This window comes from Narcine bancroftii, chromosome 7 (assembly GCF_036971445.1).
Source record: "Narcine bancroftii isolate sNarBan1 chromosome 7, sNarBan1.hap1, whole genome shotgun sequence".
Taxonomy (NCBI): Eukaryota; Metazoa; Chordata; class Chondrichthyes; order Torpediniformes; family Narcinidae; genus Narcine; species Narcine bancroftii.
The window spans coordinates 197,328,835-197,354,410 of NC_091475.1; the positions used below are offsets into that span (position 1 = coordinate 197,328,835).

Here is a 25,576-nt window from a genome sequence, read left to right on the forward strand (position 1 = left end):
AGATTCCAGCATTTTTTTTATCATTCTCCACCAACCATCTCCATCTGAAGACAATCTCAGCTCATTGAATCTGCTCTGCCATTCCATCATGGCTGATTGAATTCTCCCTCTCAACATCATTCTCCTGCCTTCTCCCATAACCTTTGACACCCTTACTAATCAAGAAACTCTCAGCCTCTATTTTAAATAACTTGGCACGGCCAATGTGGCAATGAACTCTGAAGAATCGTCATCCTCTGAATGAAGAAATTTCTCCTGACCTCTATTGTAAAGGAACTTCCTTTCATTCTGGGTTGTGCCCTCTGGTCCTAGACTCCCCCACTATTGGAAACATCCTTTTCAAATCTATTCTGTCTAGTCCTTTCAATATTTGGTAGGTTTCAATGAGATACCCCTCATCCTTCTAATCGCCAGTGAGTACAGGCCCTGAGCCTCACGTTGGCCCTCTCACCCCCGTTGAGCATTCTTGTAAACCTCCTCTGGACTTGCACCAGCGTCAAAACATTCTTCCCTAGATATGGGGCCCAAAACTGCTCACCAAAATGACCAATATTTTACAAACCCTTGCTGTAATATATTTTAGCCCTCTCAAAATGAATGCTAGTATTGCATTTGCCTTCCTTACTACCTTCCCAACCTGCAAGTTAACCTTCAGGGAATCCTGCACTCAGATTCCCAAGTCCCTTTGAACCTTTGCTTTGTGAATGTTTTCCCCATTTTGAAAATAGTCAACCTCTTTATTCCTTCTACCAAAGTGCATGACAATATCGGGATTGTGGTCTGAAGAGGGCACACAAAATTATTGAGGACTCCTTCAAACCTGCACACAGCATCTTTCAGCTGCTCCCATCAGGAAAGAGATACAGGAGGATCAGAGCCAGCGCCACCAGGCTGAGGAACAGCTGCTTCCGACGGGCAGTGAGAATGTGGAACGACCAAATAATCTGTTCACACTGACCATCTGAGATTCTCATATTTCTGAAACAATGTTTATGTATTTGTATATTTGAATACTTGGCCTGCATATGTATTGTTTGTCAATATGTGTGTTATGTCTGGCTGTGTGTCTGCATGTTTTATACCGAGGATGGGAGAACACTGTTTGGTTGGGTTACTTGACTTCATATACTTCCCCACGCTGCATTCAACCTGTTACTTCTTTGTCCATTTTCCTAATCTGAGCAAGTCCTCGTACAGAATCTCTGCTTCCTCCACACTACCCACCCCTCCATCTATTTTTGCATTATCTTCATCCTGCTTGGCTCATCTACCCCCATAGAACACTATAGCACTTCTAATCTGAGGGTAGGTGAGGTACAAACACATCTAGTCTGTGCCGAACCATTTTTATTTATCCTCTGGTTTGTATAATAAATGCTGGCCTTGATTGTGGTCAGTAAAAAGAGATTTAATAAAAAGAATAGTGAAATGCAGCGGGATGGAGGAGGTTCATGTAGCCATGGTCTAAAATGCCCTATGACTGCTGTAAAAGCCATATTCAATATTACTTCACCAACATCCTTAAAAACCGGCTTTCTCTCATAGCCTCAAATGAAGAGGCTAATGAAATAATATCTGTTATGTCTCTGGATTACTTGGAAGGCTTCTTAAATAACTTAGAGATGCAAGATTCAAATTACAAAGGAGATTTTACTTACTGATGTCTTCCATCATCTCAGAAAACTGTTCACACCCATTCGTGCATATACATACGCCCCACAGTGGTCCACTACAGTTACTACAGTGAGGAGGGTGCATTCTTACGCGGTTACAAAATAGTTCACATTATCCTGACTATATAACAATATCCTGTGCTTCCTCCACACTTAGAACCACAGAAAACTTCAGCTCAGAAACAGACCCCTTCAGTCATCCAGTATGGGCTAAACCATTATTCTGACTAGAAGGGGAAGTCTGCAGCTGCTGTCCTTTTGTTTGTTGGTCGGGATTCCTCCCCCTCCCCCTCCTATTCTTCAGCCTTTCCCTCTCGGTCTCTATTGAGACACGTGCCTGCTTTTTGCTTGTACCTTGAAGAAGGCCTCACCTCCTATGCCTGCTGCAAGTTCCTCCAGCATTTACTGTGTGTTTTTAAATCATTAATCTGTTTAGTCCCATTGATGTGCATCCAGGCCATCCATATACCTTCCCAATTTTTCTTAATTTATGCAATTTCCATAATCAACGCCCATAGTGTGAATCCCTATAGAAGCATGAAACTGCTCCTGTGTTAAATATGTGTCACTCTGAATAGAAAAGTATCAATATCTTTGCAGAGACCTCAGAGACATTCGCAACATTAAAATGAAACAACAGACTTAAAGAAACAGGCATCCCCTGAAAATGAGCTGTTGAGATTAGCTCATTACAACATTCGAAAATTGACATTTGTAAATTTTCATCAGGTGGAGATATAAGGGGTTGGGGAACCAAGATGGAATTAAGAGTTAATTCAGGGTGATCAAATTGAAATGCACAGCATGCTTCATGACCTACTCATGTTCCAATGTTCTAACGAGAAAATGGAAATCCTAATGAACGGACTGTCGACGTTTCACAGGGAGGCATTTTATTCGTAAGATTATAACACCAAAAATGAGCCCCACTTTGAAAAAGTTTCGAAAAATGGCTATTCTGGAAGGACGAATAAGGTCAGGATAACATTTGCACAAGAATCCCTTTCAATGACAGTATGATTAATGCTTGGATTTCTTGTATCGTTCTAATTATGCTAATCTTGTTTAAAACAACAAATGACTCATTAATATGACAGCTCTTTACAGTTTTGGAAACAGACAGTAATTGATTTTGGAATTCTTTTGAATATATTTAATATTCGACTATTTGGCTGAGGTCCTTTTTAGTGAGAGCTAATAGCTAAATATAATTTCCCCCTTTGTTGAAATTGCACAACACACTGTAGCTACTAATCAATCTTGCTCCACAGGGAAGAAGCAAATCATATCATGCTCTCATTATTTTTCTTACAGATGAAGACATATATACGAGAACAGAAACTATAACTTGGGCACCGACCTTAGACTTGCAAATTTAGCAGTGAAACATGGATGCCTGCAGATGCTGTGATTGGAGTAAAAGCACACAGTAAATGCTGGAGGAACTCAGCTGGTCTTGCAGCGTCCATAGGTGGTAAAAGATATATTACCGACGTTTCGGGCCTGAGCCTTTCTTCAGATGCCTGCCTGCTTTTTTTGCTTATACCTTGAAGAGTAGCTCAGGCCTGAAACATCAGTAAAATATCTTGGATGCTGCAAGACCGGCTGAATTCCTCCAGCATTTACTCATTTAGCAGAACAAGCTCTGCTGATCAGTCAGGGAGATGCCCCATTGCACTGGAAACTACTTCCACCTCCCTAACGTCACCCAACTTCATCCATGCTTTAGCTTATTTGGCGCTGAAACTCTCAGCTATTCCTTGAATATCTTAGATTTGGTTATTTCAACATATGTCTGGTACAGCTCACTCATTATGCTCTCGATAAACTTGACATCATTCCTTATGTGCCAGTACAACACCACATCAAATCCCAGTTGACATTTTCCTTATGTATGCTGATCAACACTCTCATTTCCAAAAAAAATTTATTCCAGCCGTAAAATGCTCCAAGATATTTGTGTTCCTCTAGCTCTGACTTGATGTCTCCACTATAATTTCTGCTCTGAATTTCTCTCTTTCTGTCTTTATTTTAACCTTTCTTTAAAACACTCCTCAAAACTCAGGTCAATGGCTAAGACTACCCTATTACATCCTGATGCAAATAGATGCAACATTCCAGTTGATTCTGCATAATTGGAGACTTCACCCTGAAGTTTAAATGGTGTTTCTTCAATAGTCAGCTTGGGGCTCGTATTTCAGGCTTTGCGCATGTTTTCTGTGTCTAACAGCTATAAAGGAGAGATGAGGTTATGACTACTTCGCAAATTAAAAGCCTGGAATGCAAACTAATGTGACATTATTGAATTACCGATGACATAATCTGCGAAAGTCAGAGTGAATCATTACATCTATGTTTGCCCTCTGGGAGGAATGGGTGCCAAAATAAACAAATGGTTCTATATTTTCTCCTTCCTCTATGTCAATATGAATATTCATTTATCTATCCTTTTATATTTATTATCATTTTTGTTTCATGCACCTTTAGTTTATACTATTGCTGTTGGTGTATCTTTCGTAACTGTGTGGCTGCAGCAAGTAAGAATTTCAGTGCATCACTACATTGTATTTCTTTTCTTTGGCTTGGCTTCGCGGACGAAGATTTATGGAGGGGGTAAAAAGTCCACGTCAGCTGCAGGCTCGTTTGTGGCTGACAAGTCCGATGCGGGACAGGCAGACACGGTTGCAGCGGTTGCAGGAGAAAATTGGTGGGTTGGGGTTGGGTGTTGGGTTTTTCCTCCTTTGCCTTTTGTCAGTGAGGTGGGCTCTGCGGTCTTCTTCAAAGGAGGTTCCTGCCCACCGAACTGTGAGGCGCCAAGATGCACGGTTTGAGGCGAGATCAGCCCACTGGCGGTGGTCAATGGGGCAGGCACCAAGAGATTTCTTTAGGCAGTCCTTGTACCTTTTCTTTGGTGCACCTCTGTCACGGTGGCCAGTGGAGAGCTCGCCATAGAACACGATCTTGGGAAGGCGATGGTCCTCCATTCTGGAGACGTGACCCACCCAGCGCACCTGGATCTTCAGCAGCGTGGACTCGATTCTGTCGACCTCTGCCATCTCGAGTACTTCGACGTTAGGGATGAAAGCGCTCCAATGGATGTTGAGGATGGAGTGGAGACAACGCTGGTGGAAGCGTTCTAGGAGCCGTAGGTGATGCCGGTAGAGGACCCATGATTCGGAGCCGAACAGGAGTGTGGGTATGACAACGGCTCTGTATACGCTTATCTTTGTGAGGTTTTTCAGTTGGTTGTTTTTCCAGACTCTTTTGTGTAGTCTTCCAAAGGCGCTATTTGCCTTGGCGAGTCTGTTGTCTATCTCATTGTCGATCCTTGCATCTGATGAAATGGTGCAGCCGAGATAGGTAAACTGGTTGACCGTTTTGAGTTTTGTGTGCCCGAAGGAGATGTGGGGGGGCTGGTAGTCATGGTGGGGAGCTGGCTGATGGAGGACCTCAGTTTTCTTCAGGCTGACTTCCATGCCAAACATTTTGGCAGTTTCCGCAAAGCAGGACGTCAAGCGCTGAAGAACTGGCTCTGAATGGGCAACTAAAGCGGCATCGTCTGCAAAGAGTAGTTCACGGACAAGTTTCTCTTGTATCTTGGTGTGAGCTTGCAGGCGCCTCAGATTGAAGAGACTGCCATCCGTGCGGTACCGGATGTAAACAGCGTCTTCACTGTTGAGGTCTTTCATGGCTTGGTTCAGCAACATGCTGAAGAAGATTGAAAAGAGGGTTGGTGCGAGAACACAGCCTCGCTTCACGCCATTGTTAATGGAGAAGGGTTCAGAGAGCTCATTGCTGTATCTGACCCGACCTTGTTGGTTTTCGTGCAGTTGGATAATCATGTTGAGGAACTTTGGGAGACATCCGATGCGCTCTAGTATTTGCCAAAGCCCTTTCCTGCTCATGGTGTCGAAGGCTTTGGTGAGGTCAACAAAGGTGATGTAGAGTCCTTTGTTTTGTTCTCTGCACTTTTCTTGGAGCTGTCTGAGGGCAAAGACCATGTCAGTAGTTCCTCTGTTTGCGCGAAAGCCGCACTGTGATTCTGGGAGAATATTCTCGGCGACACTAGGTATTATTCTATTTAGTAGAATCCTAGCGAAGATTTTGCCTGCAATGGAGAGCAGCGTGATTCCCCTGTAGTTTGAGCAGTCTGATTTCTCGCCTTTGTTATTGTACAGGATGATGATGATGGCATCACGAAGGTCCTGAGGCAGTTTTCCTTGGTCCCAGCAGAGCTTGAAAAACTCATGCAGTTTGGCATGCAGAGTTTTGCCGCCAGCCTTCCAGACCTCTGGGGGGATTCCATCCATACCTGCTGCTTTGCCACTTTTCAGTTGTTCGATTGCCTTATATGTCTTATCCTGGGCGAGGACCTCATCCAGCTCTAGCCTTAGGGGCTGTTGATGGAGCTGGAGCAGGGCAGAATCTTGGACTGAGCAGTTGGCACTGAAAAGAGATTGGAAGTGTTCTGACCATCGGTTGAGGATGGAGATCTTGTCGCTGAGGAGGACTTTGCCGTCTGAGCTGTGCAGCGGGCTTTGGACTTGGGGGTGAGGGGCCGTACACAGCCTTTAGAGCCTCGTAGAAACCCCTGAAGTCACCAATGTCCGCGCTGAGCTGGGTTCGTTTGGCGAGGCTAGTCCACCACTCATTTTGGATCTCCCGGAGTTTGCGCTGAAGATGGCTGCATGCGCGACGGAAGGCTTGTTTCTTCTCTGGACAGGACGGCTTTGTAAGGTGAGCCTGGTGGGCAGCTCGCTTCTTTGCCAGCAGCTCCTGGATTTCCTGGCTGTTTTCGTCGAACCAGTCTTTGTTTTTCCTGGAGGAGAAGCCCAGTACCTCTTCAGTGGATTGCAGTATGGTAGTCTTCAACTGATCCCAGAGGGTTTCAAGGGACGGGTCCGTGAGGCGGGTTGCATCGTCGAGCTTTGCTTTGAGGTTTGCCTGGAAGTTTCCTCTCACTTCGTCTGACTGCAGGTTTCCAACATTGAACCTCTTTCTGGGTGCTTTACTGTTCCTGGGCTTTGGCTTGAAGTGAAGGTTGAGCTTGCAGAGAACCAGCCGGTGGTCAGTGTGGCATGACCCTGGTGTGGAGCACATCTCGTTTGTCTCTTTCTCGCACCAGGACGTAGTCCAGGAGGTGCCAGTGTTTGGATCGGGGATGCATCCAGGTGGTCTTAAGGCTGTCCCTCTGCTGAAAAAGGGTGTTTGTAATGACAAGCCGCTGTTCTGCGCAGAGCTCCAACAGGAGGCGCCCATTGTCGTTGCACTTGCCGACGCCATGCTTGCCCAGGATTCCTGGCCAGGTTTCTGAGTCTTTGCCGACGCGAGCGTTGAAGTCGCCAAGGATGACAACCTTGTCGGCTGTAGGGGTGCGTTGGATGAGGTTGCGGAGGTCAGTGTAGAACTTGTCCTTTTCTGCTGGTTCCGCCTGGAGGGTTGGAGCATAGACACTGATGAGGGTGATGCAACACTTGTTTTGAAGGGGGAGTCGCATGGACATGATTCGGTCCGAGTGGCCTGTCGGAAGGTTTTCGAGTTTGGAGGCAATGAAGTTCTTGACCATGAAGCCTACACCAGATAGGCGTCGTTCATCCGAAGGCTTGCCAGACCAGTAGAGTGTGTAGCCCGCGCCGCATTCTTGGAGGCTACCTACATCTGCCAGGCGGACTTCACTGAGTGCGGCTATGTCGATGTCAAGTCTGAGGAGTTCATGTGCAATGAGGGCAGACCGACGTTCAGGTCGGTGGCTGTCAGCCTTATCTAGCATGGTTCTGATGTTCCAGCATGCTAGCTTGAGTTTGTGAGCATCTTTTGAGGGGTTGGACATGGAGGGGGAGGACGTGGAGGGGGAGGATGTGGAGGGGGAGGACGTGGAGGGGAAGGACATGGACCTGTCCTCGGGCCTGCGCAAAGGAGCTTTTAGGTGGAGTGCAGTGTGCGCAGTACTGGCCCCACCCTTTACACCCATGGTTCGTGTGCCGTGGCCAAGCAAGCTGGGACGTGGCAGCGAGGTCCTTGGGTCGTAGGTTTTATATCGGAGTGGCCTTCTCCAGGTTTCTTGCCCGGGCTGGAGGGGTTTGCCTCCCCTCCTAGGTCGATCCATACTGCCCGGACCGGGGCCGAGGCCGCCGCAGCTCTCCCTGTGCCCGGATCGGGGCCTCCGCCTGCCTCACTCGACCGAGGCCGGGGCCTCCACTTGCTCCTGCCCGGATCGGGGCCACCGCCGCCTACCCTCTGCCCGGGCTGGGGCTGGGGCCGCCATTGCTCTACCTGTGCCCGGACTGGTGCCGCCGCCTCCCACTCTCTGCCCAGATCGGGGCCTCCGCCTGCCTCACTCGACCGAGGCCGGGGCCTCCACTTGCTCCTGCCTGGATCGGGGCCACCGCCGCCTACCCTCAGCCCAGACTGGGGCTGGGGCCGCCACTGCTTTACCTGTGCCCGGACTGGGGCCGCCGCCTCCCACTCTCTGCCCGGATCGGGGCCTCCGCCTGCCTCACTCGACCGAGGCCGGGGCCGCCGTCTCCCCCTTGCTGTATTTACATGACAATAAACTCTCATAGTATGCCCAATGTCATATCATGTGACCTCACCAAAGTTTTATGCAACTGTAACACAAGTGAAGGAAGACACAACATTATCTCCTGACAGGGCCGGATTAAGCTAGTGGGGGCCTGTAACATGTTAAAAAGGGGACTTAAATTTAAAAAATACACATAAACATTTCAACACATAAACCTCAAGCCAGATATTAATTTTTCCTCCATTTGAGAGTATAGGCCCTACACCCCTAAATGGGGGACAAATTAAGTGGCAGAAAGGACACTTACCTGTGCGCGTGGCCATGTTTCTTCTTGCACGCATGCGCGATGAGGGGGGAGTGCGACAGAAGCACCTACCCCCCCCCCCCCGATGCTGACCCTGCTTGTCCTCCATTTCAGTAAGTCTGAAATGGCTACCCTATCCCAGTGTCACCCCCCACCCATCCCACTGACCCAGGTTCCCAGTGTGGTAGCGGCTCATGGCCCTTGTACTTGAGACTCCAGCTTCTACTGTAGATAGCGACTAGCTCAGTGCCCTTACAGGGGAAGAGGAGCACCTTCTCATAGTCCTTTGGCTGCACGTAGAAGGTGTCCAGGCTGCAGCACACGTGGCACTCCAGCATCTTTTTGACAATTGTTGCGTGCGTGGCACCTTCTCGAAGGCCTCGGTGATGCAATTCGGGTCACCTCAGACTGGGCCACGGCAAAGTGCAGCATTTCCTCACACCTGAATTGAAAACTTGCAAACATTTAGCGCGGGGTCCTTAAAAATGCAGGGCCCGTAGCATATGCTACTTTCTTCTTTTTGAATACTTTATTTAAGCATATGTCACTTCCATACTAGATTAATCTGGCACTGCTTTCCGATCCCCTAGTGCTCCCACTTTCAGAGAGTTCTAGAATTGAAATCCAAGACCATTCTGTGCATCAACACTCCCAAGGTTACTTTACTTATTGTATGCTGGTATTTGACCTCTCAAAATCCAGAACCTCACGTGTTAGGATTAAACATAATCTGCCATTCCTCCTCTTATATTTCAGAATGATCTATATCCTTTGACGATTTTTGTTACTATCTATAACTCCACCAATTTTCAAGAAGTCCACATATTTTCTTACATACTATCTGGATACTTCATACGTGTCACAAGCAAAAGGACCCAACACTGATCTTGGAGAACGCTACCAGTATCTTATCTATGACCAGACCAGATATATCTTCTACAAATATTTTGATCCAATTTACCAACTCACTATAGATCCCATGTGATTCAGTGTGCTGATAAGTTAATTGGCTACTCTGAACTACTCCTAGTGTTCAAATGAATAATAGAATCTTAGGATGTGAGTGGAATAGATTACAGGGAAAACTCCTGGGGAATGGCTTCCTAGGATCGTAGAGCTCAGAAGCGAACACTTCAGTCCAATCCATCCAAACCAACCGATATTCCATCTATGCTAAACCCATTTGGCCCATACTTTCCCCGAATATTTTCAGTCCATGTCCCTCTTTAAATGCCTTTTAAATTATATGATTATACATGCTTCTATATTTCCTCTGAAACTCTCCACAACCCTCCAAGAGATAAACTTGTCCCTAAGGTCCCCTTTAAATCGTTTCCCTCTCATCTTAAACCTGTGCCCTCTCATTTTAGGCTCTCCTAACTGGGAAAAAGACTGTGATCATCTACCCTTTCACTGTTCCTTATAAACCTCCTCATCTTCACCTCTCAGATTGCTTCACTCCGGGTAAATAGTCCCAGTCTAACCATCTCTCGTGAATTACTCGACAACCAGAATGGCAAACACTAGTCCAACGCATCTCAACCAAAGATTTATACAATTCCTATGCTCAAAGATTTGGTTGATGAAGGAAAGCATAACATATGCTTCTTTACCACTTTGTCTACCTGTGTTATCATTTTTAGAGAACTATGAAACCTGCACACCAAGATCCCATTGTTCAATTACACTCCCCCGGGGCCTGTCTTTCATTGTGTACATTCTGGCCTGGTTTAACATCCCAAAATGCATCACTTTCCACTTGTCTGAGTTAAACTCAATCAGACATTCCATTACCCACTTTCCTTGTATTTGTCATGAACATGTCACAAAATTTGTTGTTTTGCAGTCAGATTACAGTGCAAAATTGCTAAAAACTACATTTCTAAAATAAATAAATATTGCAAGAAAATAGTGAAAGTTTATTGTCCATGCTGAAACCTGATGGCAATGGGGAAAAAGCTGTCCTTGTGTGGCTGAGTGCTCATCTTCAGGCCCCCGTACCTCCTTTCTGATGGCAGCAGCATGAAGAGGGCTTAGACTGGGTGGGTGAGGGACCTTGAGCATAGAGGTTGATTTCTTATCACACCGCCTCTTGTAGATGTCATCAATGGAGTGAAGACCGGTGCCTGTGATGTTGCTGGCTGAGTTAACAACTCGCCAAGATATTTTTTTTCCCTGCCCACTACACCACCAATTTTGGTGTCATCTGCAAAGTTACTAATCGTGCCACTTAAATTCTCTTCCAATTCATTAATATACAGTATATGATAAGCAATGAAGGTTCCAGCACTAACCCTTGCGACACATGACTGATTATAGGTCTCCACTCATGGAAAGATGGAAAAGTATTTAGCCCAGGGGTACAGGACCATAGTCTTGCAGTCTCTACCTACCCATAGATCCATAACGAGGTTCACCCAAAGACCATTCCACTGCTTCCATTGTCAATAGCCCATAACTTACGAACTTTGTGGGTGCCAAGTTTGGCTAAGTAAATAGTTTGCACGAGTGATTTAACATTTGGAAGTCACGGCACGCCAGAAGCTACAGAAGACTAGGCAAAGGAGGGATCTAAAACTCGTGGCAAGAACATCAAAGACATTGCAGCCTTCATTTGCCTTGCAGAGATCATAGAAAATTACAGCAATGTTGTCCATGCCAAATCCAATGCCAAATTCAACTTTTTTCTCTGCCTACGCATAATTTAAATTGCTCTACTCTTTACATATTCATGTGTCTCTTGAAAAACCTGCTTCCATTACAAGCTCTGGCAGCCTGTTCCAGGCATCTGTCTATGTAAAAAACTTGCCTTGCCCATCTCCTTTAAATTCTACCCCTGCCCTCACCTGAAATGCACGTTCTCCAGAGCATGACATGCTTAAAAGAGAGCATTCAGAATGGCTCTACTTTATTCATTTACTCTGCCTTTAGGGTTCCACGATATCAGATTTCTCAATTGCAAGTTTACTGCAACCACTGGGACTATTACACTGGACAACAATTTTTTTGAAAAGATTTGCTTCCTGAAATGAAATTGGGGAACAGGATAGACAACTTCAAGCTGAAGACAAAGATAATTTCAGATTTGCTATATCACATAGAAAGTTGAAGAAACACTAAATTAACTTTGGTTGAATCGCATAATGATGCTGACACGTTGCGTTAGTTCAACTAACCAATAGCTGTTTTGCTGCTGATTTTCATTTGTACTCAGCATCTGATGCCTCTCATGTCATTGACCATGGTCACGATATCCTGGTGAAACCTTTCACCATGTTCATCAATGACTGTGCCAAGATCAGCAGGGAAGAAGTCCAAGAGCAAATGCAGAAAATAAATGTTCAATGACATTTACTATGCTATGTGCATCAACATGTGTTCAATCTCGATCAATGTAATGCACAGCATCACTATATGTGAGCCACTTTTATAGCCTGTCTGCATCTATCCCCAGTGCAAAGACAGCATTTGCACCACACCTGCACTGAGTGCATGCCCAGGCCTACTTGGACTGACCCAAACAGCTTGCTTGGTGGGCAATAAAGTAGTAGACTTAAAATTTAACAGGAAATAATAAAAATAGGTTATATCTAGATCATAGTACGCAATAGAAAAAATTTAAAGATGATCCATAAAATGCCCCCAAAAGTGTTCAGGAAGAAAAACCTTTGTTGTCCGGTGTTATTAGGGTCTTTAACACACAACAAGCTTCTCCATCGCTATGAGGTGACAGCCTTTTACATCACTATTACAAATAAGTTTTCTGCCTTCATTATGAATGACTCAAGGCCAACATCCATCCTCAGGAAAGCAACACCATAAGGAGCACAAATGCTACTTTTACAGTTCTTACAGGATGGTCACGCTGAACGTCAGACCAGACTCAAGCATTCACTCTCTAGGCTCTTAGATGACGCAGATTTCCATGTACCAAGTATATGAATTGGCAAAACCTGAGAACCCATGCTCGGTGCGCAGAGAATGAAACACCTGAACATTTGCATTCACTCCTCACTCAGCCAAAGCAAATCAGATTTTCCCAGAATTGTTTCATACATCTGCTGAAACAGTCAACAAAATGGACAGATGGCGAGATTGAGGTTGAAAATCAAATTCTGCTCGACAGTTACTCAAAAGAGAGAAAAAAATAGATGCGATTAAATCAATTGCAGCAAAGAAATTTTAATTACCATTCCAAACAATAATGTCAGCGTTTCATAGTCGATCCACTCCACCACCGTAACCATACTTGGTCTCTGCAATAAAAGAATAAAATTAATGGTTCAACTTGTGAATTAGTTTAGCACGTATTTTTCACTGTACTGAAAACTCCACTTCTCTCTGCGTTCCCATTCTTTACAGATGAAAGTTAACGTTTAGATATTCCGATTACAAAAGAGTGGAAACAAAGCTTTAATGTACCAATGCTAATTAAAGCACATCAGTTAAATTATTCATGGAATTTTACACTGGTGTTAGCATTAAAAAGTAAAATAATTAAATGTTTTGACAGAACTCCTTTAAAATTCAAGTTCAGAATTGTGCTCTCCTTGTCTTCCTGAATCAATCCTAAAATGGTAATGCACAGCTGGAAGTTATTTGGCCTTTCATCCACATGCTAACTCTTCAGACATTGCACACTATAAATTCCTGTCCTTTGCTCTTTTGCATACAGTAACCCGCAAATGCATTCATTTCAATTATTCAGCTGCTTTCCCTTTGAATGATCTGGAATCCAAGTCAAGAAAAAGATTCTAGCAGTCATTTGCAATAGCCCGTGACTTACACCTCTTTGAATTTGCATCCTTTTGAAATCTGCTAAAGATTTTTTTCATCTACCAATCTTTCATACAGTGAGTTCCACACTTTATATTCCTGCATCTTCCCCCTAAACTTTCTGACAATTATTTTCTGTCCTTGCACCCTCGTATTGACCTCGTGGTACAACCAAATGTCCTTCCACACCAAGTTGGATGCTTCCTTGGTGATGTAGGTGGTGTCAACGCAGGCTTACCAGCTCCGTTCTCTCAAAATCTCCAGTAACAGCCCATCACGGATGTTAGGCTCACCAGCCTATGATTTCCAGGTTTCTTCTGCCCTTCTAGAGACGGTGACACCAAGTGCATAAACAGATATTCTACATGAGGCAGATTTTCACACACACCTTGGCCAAACCAATTGACCACCTGACATACCTTCCTCACCCCTTTCTGCTTTTTGTGGAAATCATTCTTTCCTTGACTCTCTGGTCCACACTTCTCATCTCAACTCATCTGAGTGCTACTGGTACAATGTAACCTACTACTACTACCTGTCACATGGTCGGCTACTAAATCAGCTCCCACACCAGGTTCGCCTGGTGCAGAGGGTGGCTAGATACCTTGCAGGATGAAAAACAAGACTGTCAAAGGGCAAACAAACCCTCTTGTAGGCTCACCGGCCATATAGCAAACACATGCCTTGCATCGAAGCTTGGTCTGGCCATTCACTGCCACAGAACCTCTCCCAGCTGTTTTGGACCTCACCATGCCACTGGATCCAGAAGGGGATGTCAACAGGGTGGGTATGGACCTGACCAAACCCCTACTCACCTAAAATCCATTCACGCACATGCTATTCCTTTCTGAGGAGTGGGGTGTGCTCAACACACTCAAGTCCTGTAGTGATGGTCAAGTGGCAAAGCAGTTGGTTTGACCAGCTGGGAGCCATAGTCACAAGTCTGCATGCAGGTGGGAGGGGGAGAGTGGTCGCACATGGATTACAGAGCGGAGATCCAGTGAGGCAGCACTCTCTGAGTTTGAGTAGCCCTGTTTAGGGAGGCAATGCTCACCCTACAATAAGGGAAGGGCCTAGAAAAGGTGGCGCAAACAAAGCCTGCTCACACAAATCTGGCCAGTCTTCCGTGACTGGCGGGTCATCCAATGCTTGGTAAGAATCGGTACACATTCTTCTGATCTGGCAGGCCCGAAGAAGAAAAAAGAGAATCTGATGCATGCTTGGCTATCAAGAAGTGCCTCACAGCAAAGCTACCAACCCTGCCTGTTCTTGTATATGATCAAATCCAGACCTTATGAATGCCTCTACAAGCAAAGCACCACCTCAAAATCGTCACTGTTTATGCCCTAACACTGACTAATCCCATCGAAGTCAAGGAGGCATTTTATAGGGAGCTGAAAACTGCCATCAGTAGCATTGCAACTTCCAATAATTGGCATTTCCCCCCACCCCCCACACGCCTAACCAACATCATCCATCAGTTCCACAAAGGGATGAAAGGCCGCCTCAATATGTGTTATGAGTTGTCAAACCCAATTCCCATCAGCAATGGCGAAAAACAGGGTTGTGTTTTGGTTCCTATCTGTTTGGACTATTCTTCGCTGCTGTTTTTCAGACCTGAAGTTAGGGGTTTTCCTACAAATGAGACCTGATTGGGGGGGTGGGGAAGAGGGTGCTCCTCAACCTCACAAGACTAAGAGCAAAAACCAAAGTCAAGGGCATTGTGGTGCATAAGCTACAGATGACTGTGCACTGGTTGCCCACTCTCTCAAATACTTAATGTAGATCACCAGTCACTTTCTCAGTGCTGCTAAGAGCTATGGATTGATAATCAGCCTGAAGAAGGCAGAGGTTTTGCACCAACTGGCCCCTGCCTCAAGCTACGAAGAACCAACTGTCCTCATTGATGACCTTCGTCTCAATGCTCTCAACAAGTTTTGCTACCCAGGCAGCACCATAACATCCTCAGCTTCTCGAGATGTAGAGATTGAGTCAAGAACCAGAAAGGCCTGGTTTGGCTTTCGTCAGCTGAAAGATTGGGTTTGGTCACAGAAGATCAGGTTAGCACATCAGCCTTGCTATACGATGTGGGACATGGTGCCCATATCAGAGTCACTTACTCAGCTTGACCAACTGCAGCAGCGCCACCTACATTCTCTGATAAAGATCACCTGGTGAGACAAGGTCTCCAATATCGAGATCCTTTCTCAAGCCGGAATGCCAGCAGTTTCAACCCTGGTGATGTCAGCCCAACTGCACTGGGTAGGACACGTTGTCAGAATGCCTGATGGAAGACTGCTCAAGAACATCCTGTACGGCCAACTGTCCTTCTTCCTTTGGCTTGGCTTCATGGATGAAGATTTATGGAGGGGTATGTCCACGTCTGCTGCAGGCTCGTTGGTGACTGACAAGTCCGATGCGGGACAGGCAGGCACGGTTGCAGCGGTTGCAAGGGAAAATTGGTTGGTTGGGATTGGGTGTTGGGTTTTTCCTCCTTTGTCTTTTGTCAGTGAGGTGGGCTCTGCGGTCTTCTTCAAAGGAGGTTGCTGCCCGCTGAACTGTGAGGCACCAAGATGCACGGTTGGAGGCGAGATCAGCCCACTGGCGGTGGTCAATGTGGCAGGCACCAAGAGATTTCTTTAAGCAGTCCTTGAACCTCTTCTTTGGTGCACCTCTGTCTCAGTGGCCAGTGGAGAGCTCGCCATAGAATACGATCTTGGGAAGGCGATGGTCCTCCATTCTGGAGACATGACTCACCCAGCACAGTTGGATCTTCAGCAGCATGGATTCGATGCTTGCGGACTCTGCCAGCTCAAGTACTTCGATGTTGGTGATGAAGTCATTCCAATGAATGTTGAAGATGGAGCGGAGACAGCGCTGATGGAAGCGTTCTAGGAGCCATAGGTGATGCCGGTAGAGGACCCATGATTTGGAGCCGAACAGGAGCATGGGCATGACAACGGCTCTGTACACACTGATCTTTGTGTGTTTCTTCAGCTGGTTGTTTTTCCAGACTCTTTTCTGTAGCCTTCCAAAGGCGCTATTTGCCTTGGCGAGTCTGTTGTCTATCTCTTTGTCGATCCTTGCATCAGATGAAATGGTGCAGCCGAGGTAGATAAACTGGTTGATCATTTTGAGTTCAGTGTGCCCAATGGAGATGTGGGGGGGCTGGTGGTCATGGTGGGGAGCTGGCTGATGGAAGACCTCAGTCTTCTTCAGGCTGACTTCCAGGCCAAACATTTTGGCAGTTTCCGCAAAACAGGACGTCATGCGCTGGAGAGCTGGCTCTGATTACGCTACCAGGATGTTCTGCACAGGAGCCTTAAGAAAGCTGATATTCCCCACATCAACATGGGAGAATCTGGCTCAAGATTGCTCTCAGTGGAGGGACACCATCAGAAAAGGTGTAGAATACTGCTGAGAAAAACCTCAGAGAGGCAACAGAGGAAAGGCTCAAAAAGCGCCACAATAGAGCTTCTACCTGTTTCCCCTCCGGGCCTCACCTGCCAAGTATATGGCAAACAGAGCCCATCAAGGATCAGCCTGTATAAATCAAACCCCAGAAACTGACTGAAAGGAACCATCATCGTCCTATGCATAGAAAATCAAAAAAAGGAAAAAAGCTTGCAACCCCAAAGGCTTTTCCCACTCCAACTGGAGAAGGTGCAAAACCGAATGCTTCCATGCAAGAGCGTGAGAATTTGAAGAAGAGCAGGAATAGCAACCCGTCGAGATTGCTCTGTCAATTACTAAGACCATGGCTAATGTTACAAGATCAAACCAGCAACCACAAAGAAGGCATATCACACAGGGGTAAAGATGAACAATTACATTATTAACAAAAATTCACCTTCAAACTTTAATTCAAAATCCCCCCCCCCCTTTTATAACAATGCCCACTGGTTACTATGCAAATTTCTATAACAGTGTAAAACTAATAAATTCCCCAGCCTAAATATTACATATGTAACGAAAGTCTAAGTTATATTTCCAACCAGCCCACAGAAAAACTTAGACACAAAACAAACACAAAACACACAAAACTCACAAAACTTCGATCTCAACCGAAGCAAAGATCAGAAACAAAATTCAGTTTGTTTAGTCTTTCTTTGGCTTGGCTTCGCGGACGAAGATTTATGGAGGGGGTAAAAGTCCACGTCAGCTGCAGGCTCGTTTGTGGCTGACAAGTCCGATGCGGGACAGGCAGACACGGTTGCAGCGGCTGCAGGGGAAAATTGGTTGGTTGGGGTTGGGTGTTGGATTTTTCCTCCTTTGCCTTTTGTCAGTGAGTTTGTTTAGTAAACTGAAGCCAAAAGACCTTTGAGAGAGAGCACAAAATTTGAAGTTGTCTTGTGTTGCTTGCAGAGAGAGGAATCATGGGCTTGGTCTGGATACTTCTAGCTGCCTTCAGAATGTTCATCCCTTTTTGAAATCCCAACATTCTAAACTGTCCTCCAGACCATGACTCGTGCTCTGGGCCTCCTTCCACTCCAGACCACCACCCAGTGATGGTTTATCATCCAAGTCCAGAATTTTTTTTCATTTTCTGCACATGCTCAGTCTATATCCCACTCTCTCAGCAGTCCACCTTCACCTTGGCTCTCTGAGGCAAACTGTCACTTTTTAACATAAAACCACACAACACATAGGCCAATTCACAACTCAGAACTCTGTAACACTAGCCTGGTGTGGGATCATTCCACTTACCCACCTTTCCTCCATAACTTTTAATAACTGTATATACTCATGTAATTGCTGATACCATTTAATAGTCGTACCCCACCCGCCCCCCTGTTTTTGGCCCAGAATGCCCACCTATCTGAGCTCCCAACTCCCTGACAGTGGACCCTTTCCCCAGCCACCCACCCACCGGATCTCCTGACACCCCAGCTGCCTCCCCATCCGAGCTCCTGACTGTAGATTCTTGCCTGGCCTGCCTGTCCCTCCGAACTCCCGATGCCCTGGCTGCCCATCCATCGGAACTACTGTCACCACCCATCCAAGCTCCTGACTGCAGACATCCGCCCCCCCCCCCCCCCCACCACCACAGGTACCCACCAGTCCAAACTCCTGCATCCCCAAATGCACACTTACCACCCGGTCCCTGCCATTTGAGCTCCTGATGGCTTGAACAACGCTTGTAATTCATGAGGTTAAAAGTTTGACCCATGTAAAAGTTGACACCCCTTTTATTGTCCCATGAAAGTTGTCTTAAGAATTTGCTGATTACATGAGTATATATAACATTCTACCACACAAAAATTGGATTTCCAACAGTTCAATCTAATTTCTGTACAGTGCCCAATGCAAATTAATTTTTTAAAAATTTTAAATGTGCCAAAAGCCTTTTAAATTTAAATCCCCCTCATCCTCACCTAATACCCCACCAGCATCTGCATCCAACACATCTTCCACTGGAATTTCCGGCACTTACTACAGGTCCCCACCACCAGACACATCTTTCCCGCTCCTTCTCTCTTGGTCTTTTGCAGGGTCCGCTCCCTCCGTGATTCCCTCATGCACTCCCCACCTATCGCATCTCTGGTACCTTCCCCTGTGCCCGCAGGAGGTGCAACACTTGCTCCTACACCTCCTCCCTCACCACAGTCGAGGGCCCCAAACAAGCCTTTCATGTGAAACATCACTTCACTTGTACATCCAGAGGACTTATTTACTCAACCGATGCTCCCTTTATGGCATTTTCTACATCGGAGAGACCAATTGCAGACTTGGAGATTGCTTAATTCAGCACCCCTACTCCATTTGCAACCACAGCAATCTCCCAACCATTTCAATTCCAGGTCGCACCCCCAAGCTCACATGTCTGTCCATGGCCTTATGTCCTGTCCCACATTGATGACCTGCAGGTTGGAGGAACAACACCTTATTTCACATCTGGACACCCTCCAGCCACATGGTATGAACATCGACTTCACTGCTTTCCATTAAACCTGCTTGCCTTTTCTTTCCCTGCCCCATTTCCTGCCTTTCCATTTACATAGCCCTGCCTTTCCCCATCCCCATCCCCCTCAGTACTGCTGTCCCCTCCCTCCCTTCTCCACCTATCATTTCCTGTCCTGCCACCCCCCCCCCTTCCCCCCCTCCCACTCTTTTATTCTGACGCTTGCTGGCATATTCTCATTCTTTTGATGAAGTGTTCTAGTCCAAAACGTCTGTTATGTATCTCTGCCTTTGCTACACAAAGGTCGTTGTTTGACCTGCTGAGTTTCTCCAGCATTTTGTGTTTTTATTTCAACCGCAGAATTTTGTGTTTTACTTCTGACTTCAACCCCAGTGCATTTTGAACGGTGGGAGGAGACCAGAGTGCCCAGAGGAAGTCTCATGCAGACACAGGGAGAACGTACAAACTCCTTAAGGACAGCGACAGATTTGAACCTCGTTCGCTGGCGCTGTAACAGTGTTGTGCTGCCCTCCTGGAGTTTTCATTTTCTATAACAAACCTATTGAGTGAGTTCTTCTTTAACCTGTGCATAAATGTACAATGTGCTGTTTAAGCATTCAGTACCTCAGCTACTAATAATTGCTCCAAGACTAACACCAGCACTGAAATTGCCCTGTGGGATATCTTCACTGTTTTCCTCATTCCCAATCCATATTCATCCAAATATTTTCATTAAAATAACAGTGGGAAGCATTAAATAAACAGTTCAGTATTTACCTACCATGAACCTGCAGCATAATTTCAATTACACTTTTACTTTCTGAACAGAGGTCTAGAAAGATTCAATATAAAATGTACCTGGGTGAAGAGGGTCACTTACGTCGCTAACTACAGCAATGGCAGCCAATGCTGCAAGAGATCCCAACATGGCAGCCAATGCTCGATGAACAATCTGAAATCAGAGCAAACAAAAAGACAATGCATTGAAACTGAATCAGCGATAACATCTCTAATATTTGTGTTTTACTTCTGACTTAAACCCCAGTGCATTTTAAACGGTGGGCGGAGACCAGAGTGCCCAGAGGAAGTTTCATGCAGTGTTTGGGGCCCTCGACTGTGGTGAGGGAGGAGGTGTGGGCGCAAGTGTTGCACCTCCTGCGGGCACAGGGGAAGGTACCAGAGATGCGATAGGTGGGGAGTGCGTGAGGGAATCACGGAGGGAGCGGACCCTGCAGAAGACCAAGAGAGGAGGAGCGGGAAAGATGTGTCTGGTGGTGGGGGCCTGTAGTAAGTGCCGGAAATTCCAGTGCATGATGTGTTGGATGCAGACGCTGGTGGGGTATTAGGTGAGGATGAGGGGGATTTAAATTTAAAAGGCTTTTGGCACATTTAAATCATGTGTGTCTGGTTGTGTGTCTGAAGGATCGGCTCCGAGGACCGGAGGATGCTGTTTTGTCAGGTGGTACTTGATAATGAACTTAAATTGTACACTACAGTTTCAGGGCACTCCTGTTTTAAGGTTGAGTGGACGAGAAAAGAGGTTTTGAGGTAAAATGTTTCAAATTGATGCTTTGTGGACCCAGTTTCTTTACTCTTCAGATTCATTTTTACGGCTTAAACAATTTAAATAAACAAATGGATTACAATTTCATGAAGAGCCACCTTCTGCTATTCATGATGTCATTTGCATTACCACTCATGATATGCTTAACTCTCAGTTGAGGTTATTGATTCGGAATCAGAATTTATTCTGATAAACATGTCACAAAATTTGTTGCTTTGCGGCAGAATCACAATGCAAATATTTCAAAAATAATGCTGATAAGTGTGAGGTGCTTCATTTTGGTAAGAAGAATCAGAACAGGACATATGTGGTAAATGGGAGAGCATTGAGGAATACAGAAGAGCAGAAAGATTTAGGAGTGACGGTACATCGTTCCCTGAAGGTAGAAACTCACGTGAATAGGGTGGCGAAGAAGGCTTTTAGTATGCTGGCCTTTATCAATCATTGCATGAAATATAGGAGTTGGGAGGTGATGTTGAGATTGTATAAGACGTTGGTGCGGCCTAATTTGGAGTTCTGTGTGCAGTTCTGGTCGCCTAATTATAGGAAGGATATAAACAGAGTGGAGAGAGTGCAGAGAAGGTTTACCAGAATGTTGCCTGGGTTTAAGCATCTGGAGTATGGGGAGAGATTGGACAGATTGGGTCTTTATTCTTTGGAGCGTAGAAGGTTGAGAGGGGATTTGATAGAAGTATTTAAGATTAGGAAAGGGATAGACAGAATGGATGTGGATAGACTATTTCTGTTAAGAGGAGGAAAGTTTAAAACAAGAGGACATGAGTTAAGAATTAAGGGGCAGAGGTTTAGAGGTAACATGAGGGGGAACTTCTTTACTCAGAGAGTGGTAGCTGTGTGGAATGATCTTCCGGGAGAAATAGTGGCGGCGGAGTCAATTGTATTATTTAAGAAAAGGTTGGACAGGTATATGGATGAGAAGAAGATGGAGGGTTATGGGCATTGTGCAGGGAGGTGGGATTAGAAAGGGGTGTTTGGTTCAGTGCAGACTAGAAGGGCCTAATGGCCTGTTTCCGTGCTGTATGTTCTTCCCATGTGGGTGTTCAGATTTCCTCCCACCCTTCAAAAAAACGTATGGGTTAATTGGGTGTAATTGGTCGACACGGGCTCGTGGGTCAAAAGGGCCTGTTACTGTGCTGTATGTCTAAATTTAAAATGGGTTTAAATAGAAAAATCTGCAGATGATGGGGTTGAGTGCAATACACAAGTCTGCTGGAGAAACTCAGCAGGTCACGTCGCACCCAAAGGAAGTAAAAGGAATAAGTTAGACGCGTGAATAGAAGGATGGGTGGAGGGGGCAGGAGTGAAAATGGGTGCTTGCGTCTCTTGGATTTAATGGGCCTGTTTCTGTGCTCTACTGTGTGACTGAGCTTGTGAGAGCAAATACAATGCAGGAGAATGTGCTGCAAATCAACAAATTAGGCACATCAAGAATTTTTTGCAGTTCGTAAACTTACAATGCACACTCCACCTTAGAGTAGGCAAATTATCAGTTCCATTATTTTCTAATTTGCTCTTTTTCTTCAAAGAATCATCTTTTGCATGTTATTGATGGATCATTAAATGATCTAATAGGCTTCACTTCATCACGTTAATAACCTGATGCTTAAATTCCATATTTCATACATGGTTCTGACCCAAGATCCAGAATGAAATAATAACTTAGCCTTTTCTATCTAACAATGGTTTTTGTTGGGACTTCATGTTACTTGGTATCAAGGTGTAGAGAAACAGCCCTGGACCTATTTTTACTGTGTAGATATTTAGCCCTGGCACCGCCTTGTAACCTTTCAAATTAAAATTTGAAAGACTGAAAAGGGAAAATTTCAATGGAAAAGCAACATTTCCTGAACAGTATGATGTACATATGCAAAATATAAGCACTAACGGGCAAGGAAACATGAAGCAAGGATATGGTCAAATCAAAACAAGCTGTAAATTAGAAGAATAACACCTAGGCACTCTTCAACCAGTTTCTGCCAGACTTCTCTCCTTTCTCCCTCTCTTCCCATTCCCTCTGTCTTATTTCCTCCAATTCTCCAATCTCTTCCCACTCCTTTCACTCAGCCATCACCACCCCCCCCCCCCCCCCGCTTGATTGTGTGCCCTCTCTCCCTTCTCCACCTGTCACCTTCTGCCCATGGGACTGTGCTCCTCCGCCTGCACCCCCCGCCATTTTGTTCAGGGCCTACCTATTTTGTTCATACTTTGATGAAGGGCATAAGTCCAAAACGTTGGTTATGTATCTTAATCTTTGCTATATAAAGTACACTGTTTGAATTGTTCAATTTCTCCAGCATCGTGCTTTAATTTCAATCATGGTGTCTGCAGACTTTCCTGTATTACTCAAGGAAACATTAAGTAATTTTATCTGCCAGGATTATTCAAGGCTATTTATAGCACAATAAGTATGGGTATGTAGAAAGAATTGAGAGAAGGATTAAATAGAACACTGTGAGCTGGGTAGATAGCTCCTGCACAGGCTAATTAGTTTTAATGGTCCAATATATCTGCTGCCAATATTCGATCAAAGCGGGTAACATCCTGGCCAGGATTTTCCTCCAAACTGCTTCCATGTCTTTGATAGAATTTTGCTAGAAATTCTGCCAGAGAAGGGTACTGTAGCATTTTCCATTGCACGTGATTATATCCTGAATGCAGGAGTGGCAGTAAGGAGTTTCCCAACTACCATGATTGAAAACATGCATCTCTTTTTTCACAAAAGCTCGAATGGCCGATTAAATGGCATCACCCCCAATATTCTAAAAATCTATGAGCCCAGAGGACCCCAAAACCCAGCAGCAATAGAAATTCACCAAGACAAACAGTTACTTAAACAAAAGTTACATTCAATTATCTTTAAACATGAAAACAGGATCAAACTTTAACTTATTACTATTAACTTAACCCCCTTCTAATTCTAAGTGCACGTTTATGTAATAAGTTCAAATAAAATTCTTTGATTCACAGTCCAATCTCACTTCTCACTCCTCCAAGTTCACCGGTATCAGGCAATTCTTATACTGTGCACAGAATTTAACATTTATGAATTTCACCAGACTTTGGTCCTTTAAAGGTAAATGGTTACCGCTCAGAAAGGTTCTTGTAGGTTTTCAGAGAGAGATTTGTTGCTTGTTGGACCCAAACTGATTCCTTCCGATCAACCACTTCAGTATCTCGCTGAAGAAACTTGCTCCATCAGGGTTTTCCAGATGATAACCTCTTTCTTTCAGGTCATCACAGAGTTCCTTTTTGTTTCCCTTATTTCAAGTAAAACATTATGCAGCCAGTCCTTTCCTCTTGTATGGACCACAAGGGCTTTAACCAGGCTGAACTAAGAACTCACAACCCGGCTTCAAAATGGGGTTTTTCCACAAGCTTGCCAGCTTGTCCTGTTCCAGTCCCAGCTGCCGCTGCTGAACTGTAGAACTGAATTCTCTCTCTCTCTCTCTCTCTCTCTCTCTCTCTCTCTCTCTCTCTCTCTCTCTCTCTCTCTCTCTCTCACATGATCCTCTTAGAACAACAGCTAACTGCACTCAGACATACAGCGGCTCCAGACCTGATCTTCTGAATTCATTCATCTGTTGCTTTCCAAAACAATAATCCATTACTCCACAGCAGGTCCAATTAACACCTACTTTGTGAAGTCTTTATAGGCATTCTTCAAAGTTTTTGCAAAGGCAATCAGGGCCTGAACTGTCTGGCTTGAACAGAGCTCCTGCATTTTAAATGAGATCTGTTTTGAAGTGTTTGTATGCGACCTGCACTCAAAAAACCCTGTCACAAATTATCTCCTATAAAACATATCTGTATACAATATAGAATGATCTGTCACACCATGGCATCAGTTTAAATAGATTCATCCCCACCTCCCCCCATTTTTATAATTCATGCCCCATTAAAGGCAACATACCACAGTTTGATTAGACAAACAAAGAGGAGGAACAGCTCCCTGCTCTTCCATTTGGTAAACGTGGTTAAACTTTGTGATGTATCATCAATAACTCCAAAAGAATGGAAATTATGTAAAACTGATAGGCTTTTATTAGCAATAGAATGGAGTCATGTCCAAACTGGTCGACTGCCCTGAACTGGGGAGGGGGCTGTTGGAAACTCACCTTTCTTCAGTCATCTATGGGAGGGGCCACACTTACAGTTGGCCAATGGATGAGCCCAGAAGTTAAATATACAAATAATAGTTTTTCCACATTTACCCCTTGTTTTTAAAAGATTTTGGTGGGGTGAAGTGCATCCGATGATATCATAAATTAAGTCTTTCAGGTAGTCTGATCTACCACTCCGACCGTTGTAGCAGTAATGGGGTCCTGGACAGTCTGGAGTGTCTGTATGAAGTTGTCAGTGGTGGTTGGGTGGATGCGTGCCCATAAGTCTGGCATGTTATCTGTTGGGGCTGAGGTAAGATGCCATGACTCTGGTGCATCATGGGCGTCAATAAGTGATGGGGATGATCAGTAATGGTCTCCAAAAACCCTGTGGGTGCCAGCTCCCTAACAGAGACTGTGTCCTCATGCCCATCAGGGTACACTACATAGGCATATTGAGGGTTGCATGGAGGAGTGGGTTGGACTTCTGGCTTTACGCGTGCTTCAGGGGTAAGACCTGCCTTGGGAATGTCAGCCAGGCTGGCAGCGTGGTCCCTGTAGGAGACTTACTGGGAAGGAAAATATTCTTTCATGTAGATTGGCATTGGTGGCCCGTATATATGAGTGATCTGATGGAATGGAATGCCTCAAGGAGGACACCTTGCCAGCGGGAAACCACAGGGCTAGGAGGATGGCCTTCCAGATGGTGGCATTCT

The 25,576-nt window shown here is 45.2% G+C and overlaps 1 protein-coding gene across 4 annotated transcripts in view; it reads right to left on the reverse strand.

The window, feature by feature from the left end:
* The window catches only part of oca2 (oculocutaneous albinism II), a 484,102-nt gene that overhangs the window by 276,429 nt on the left and 182,097 nt on the right, over positions 1-25,576 (reverse strand). For all 4 annotated transcript variants that reach the window (XR_011342330.1, XM_069891904.1, XM_069891903.1 and 1 more), the window contains 2 exons: positions 20,059-20,130; positions 12,691-12,756 (listed from right to left, as the gene is read on the reverse strand). Coding sequence is in view for 3 of the 4 variants with exons in the window: in XM_069891904.1 (XP_069748005.1) it covers positions 12,691-12,756; positions 20,059-20,130 (138 nt within the window). In the remaining variant the exon portion in view is untranslated. The remainder of the gene's footprint in view (positions 1-12,690; positions 12,757-20,058; positions 20,131-25,576) is intronic.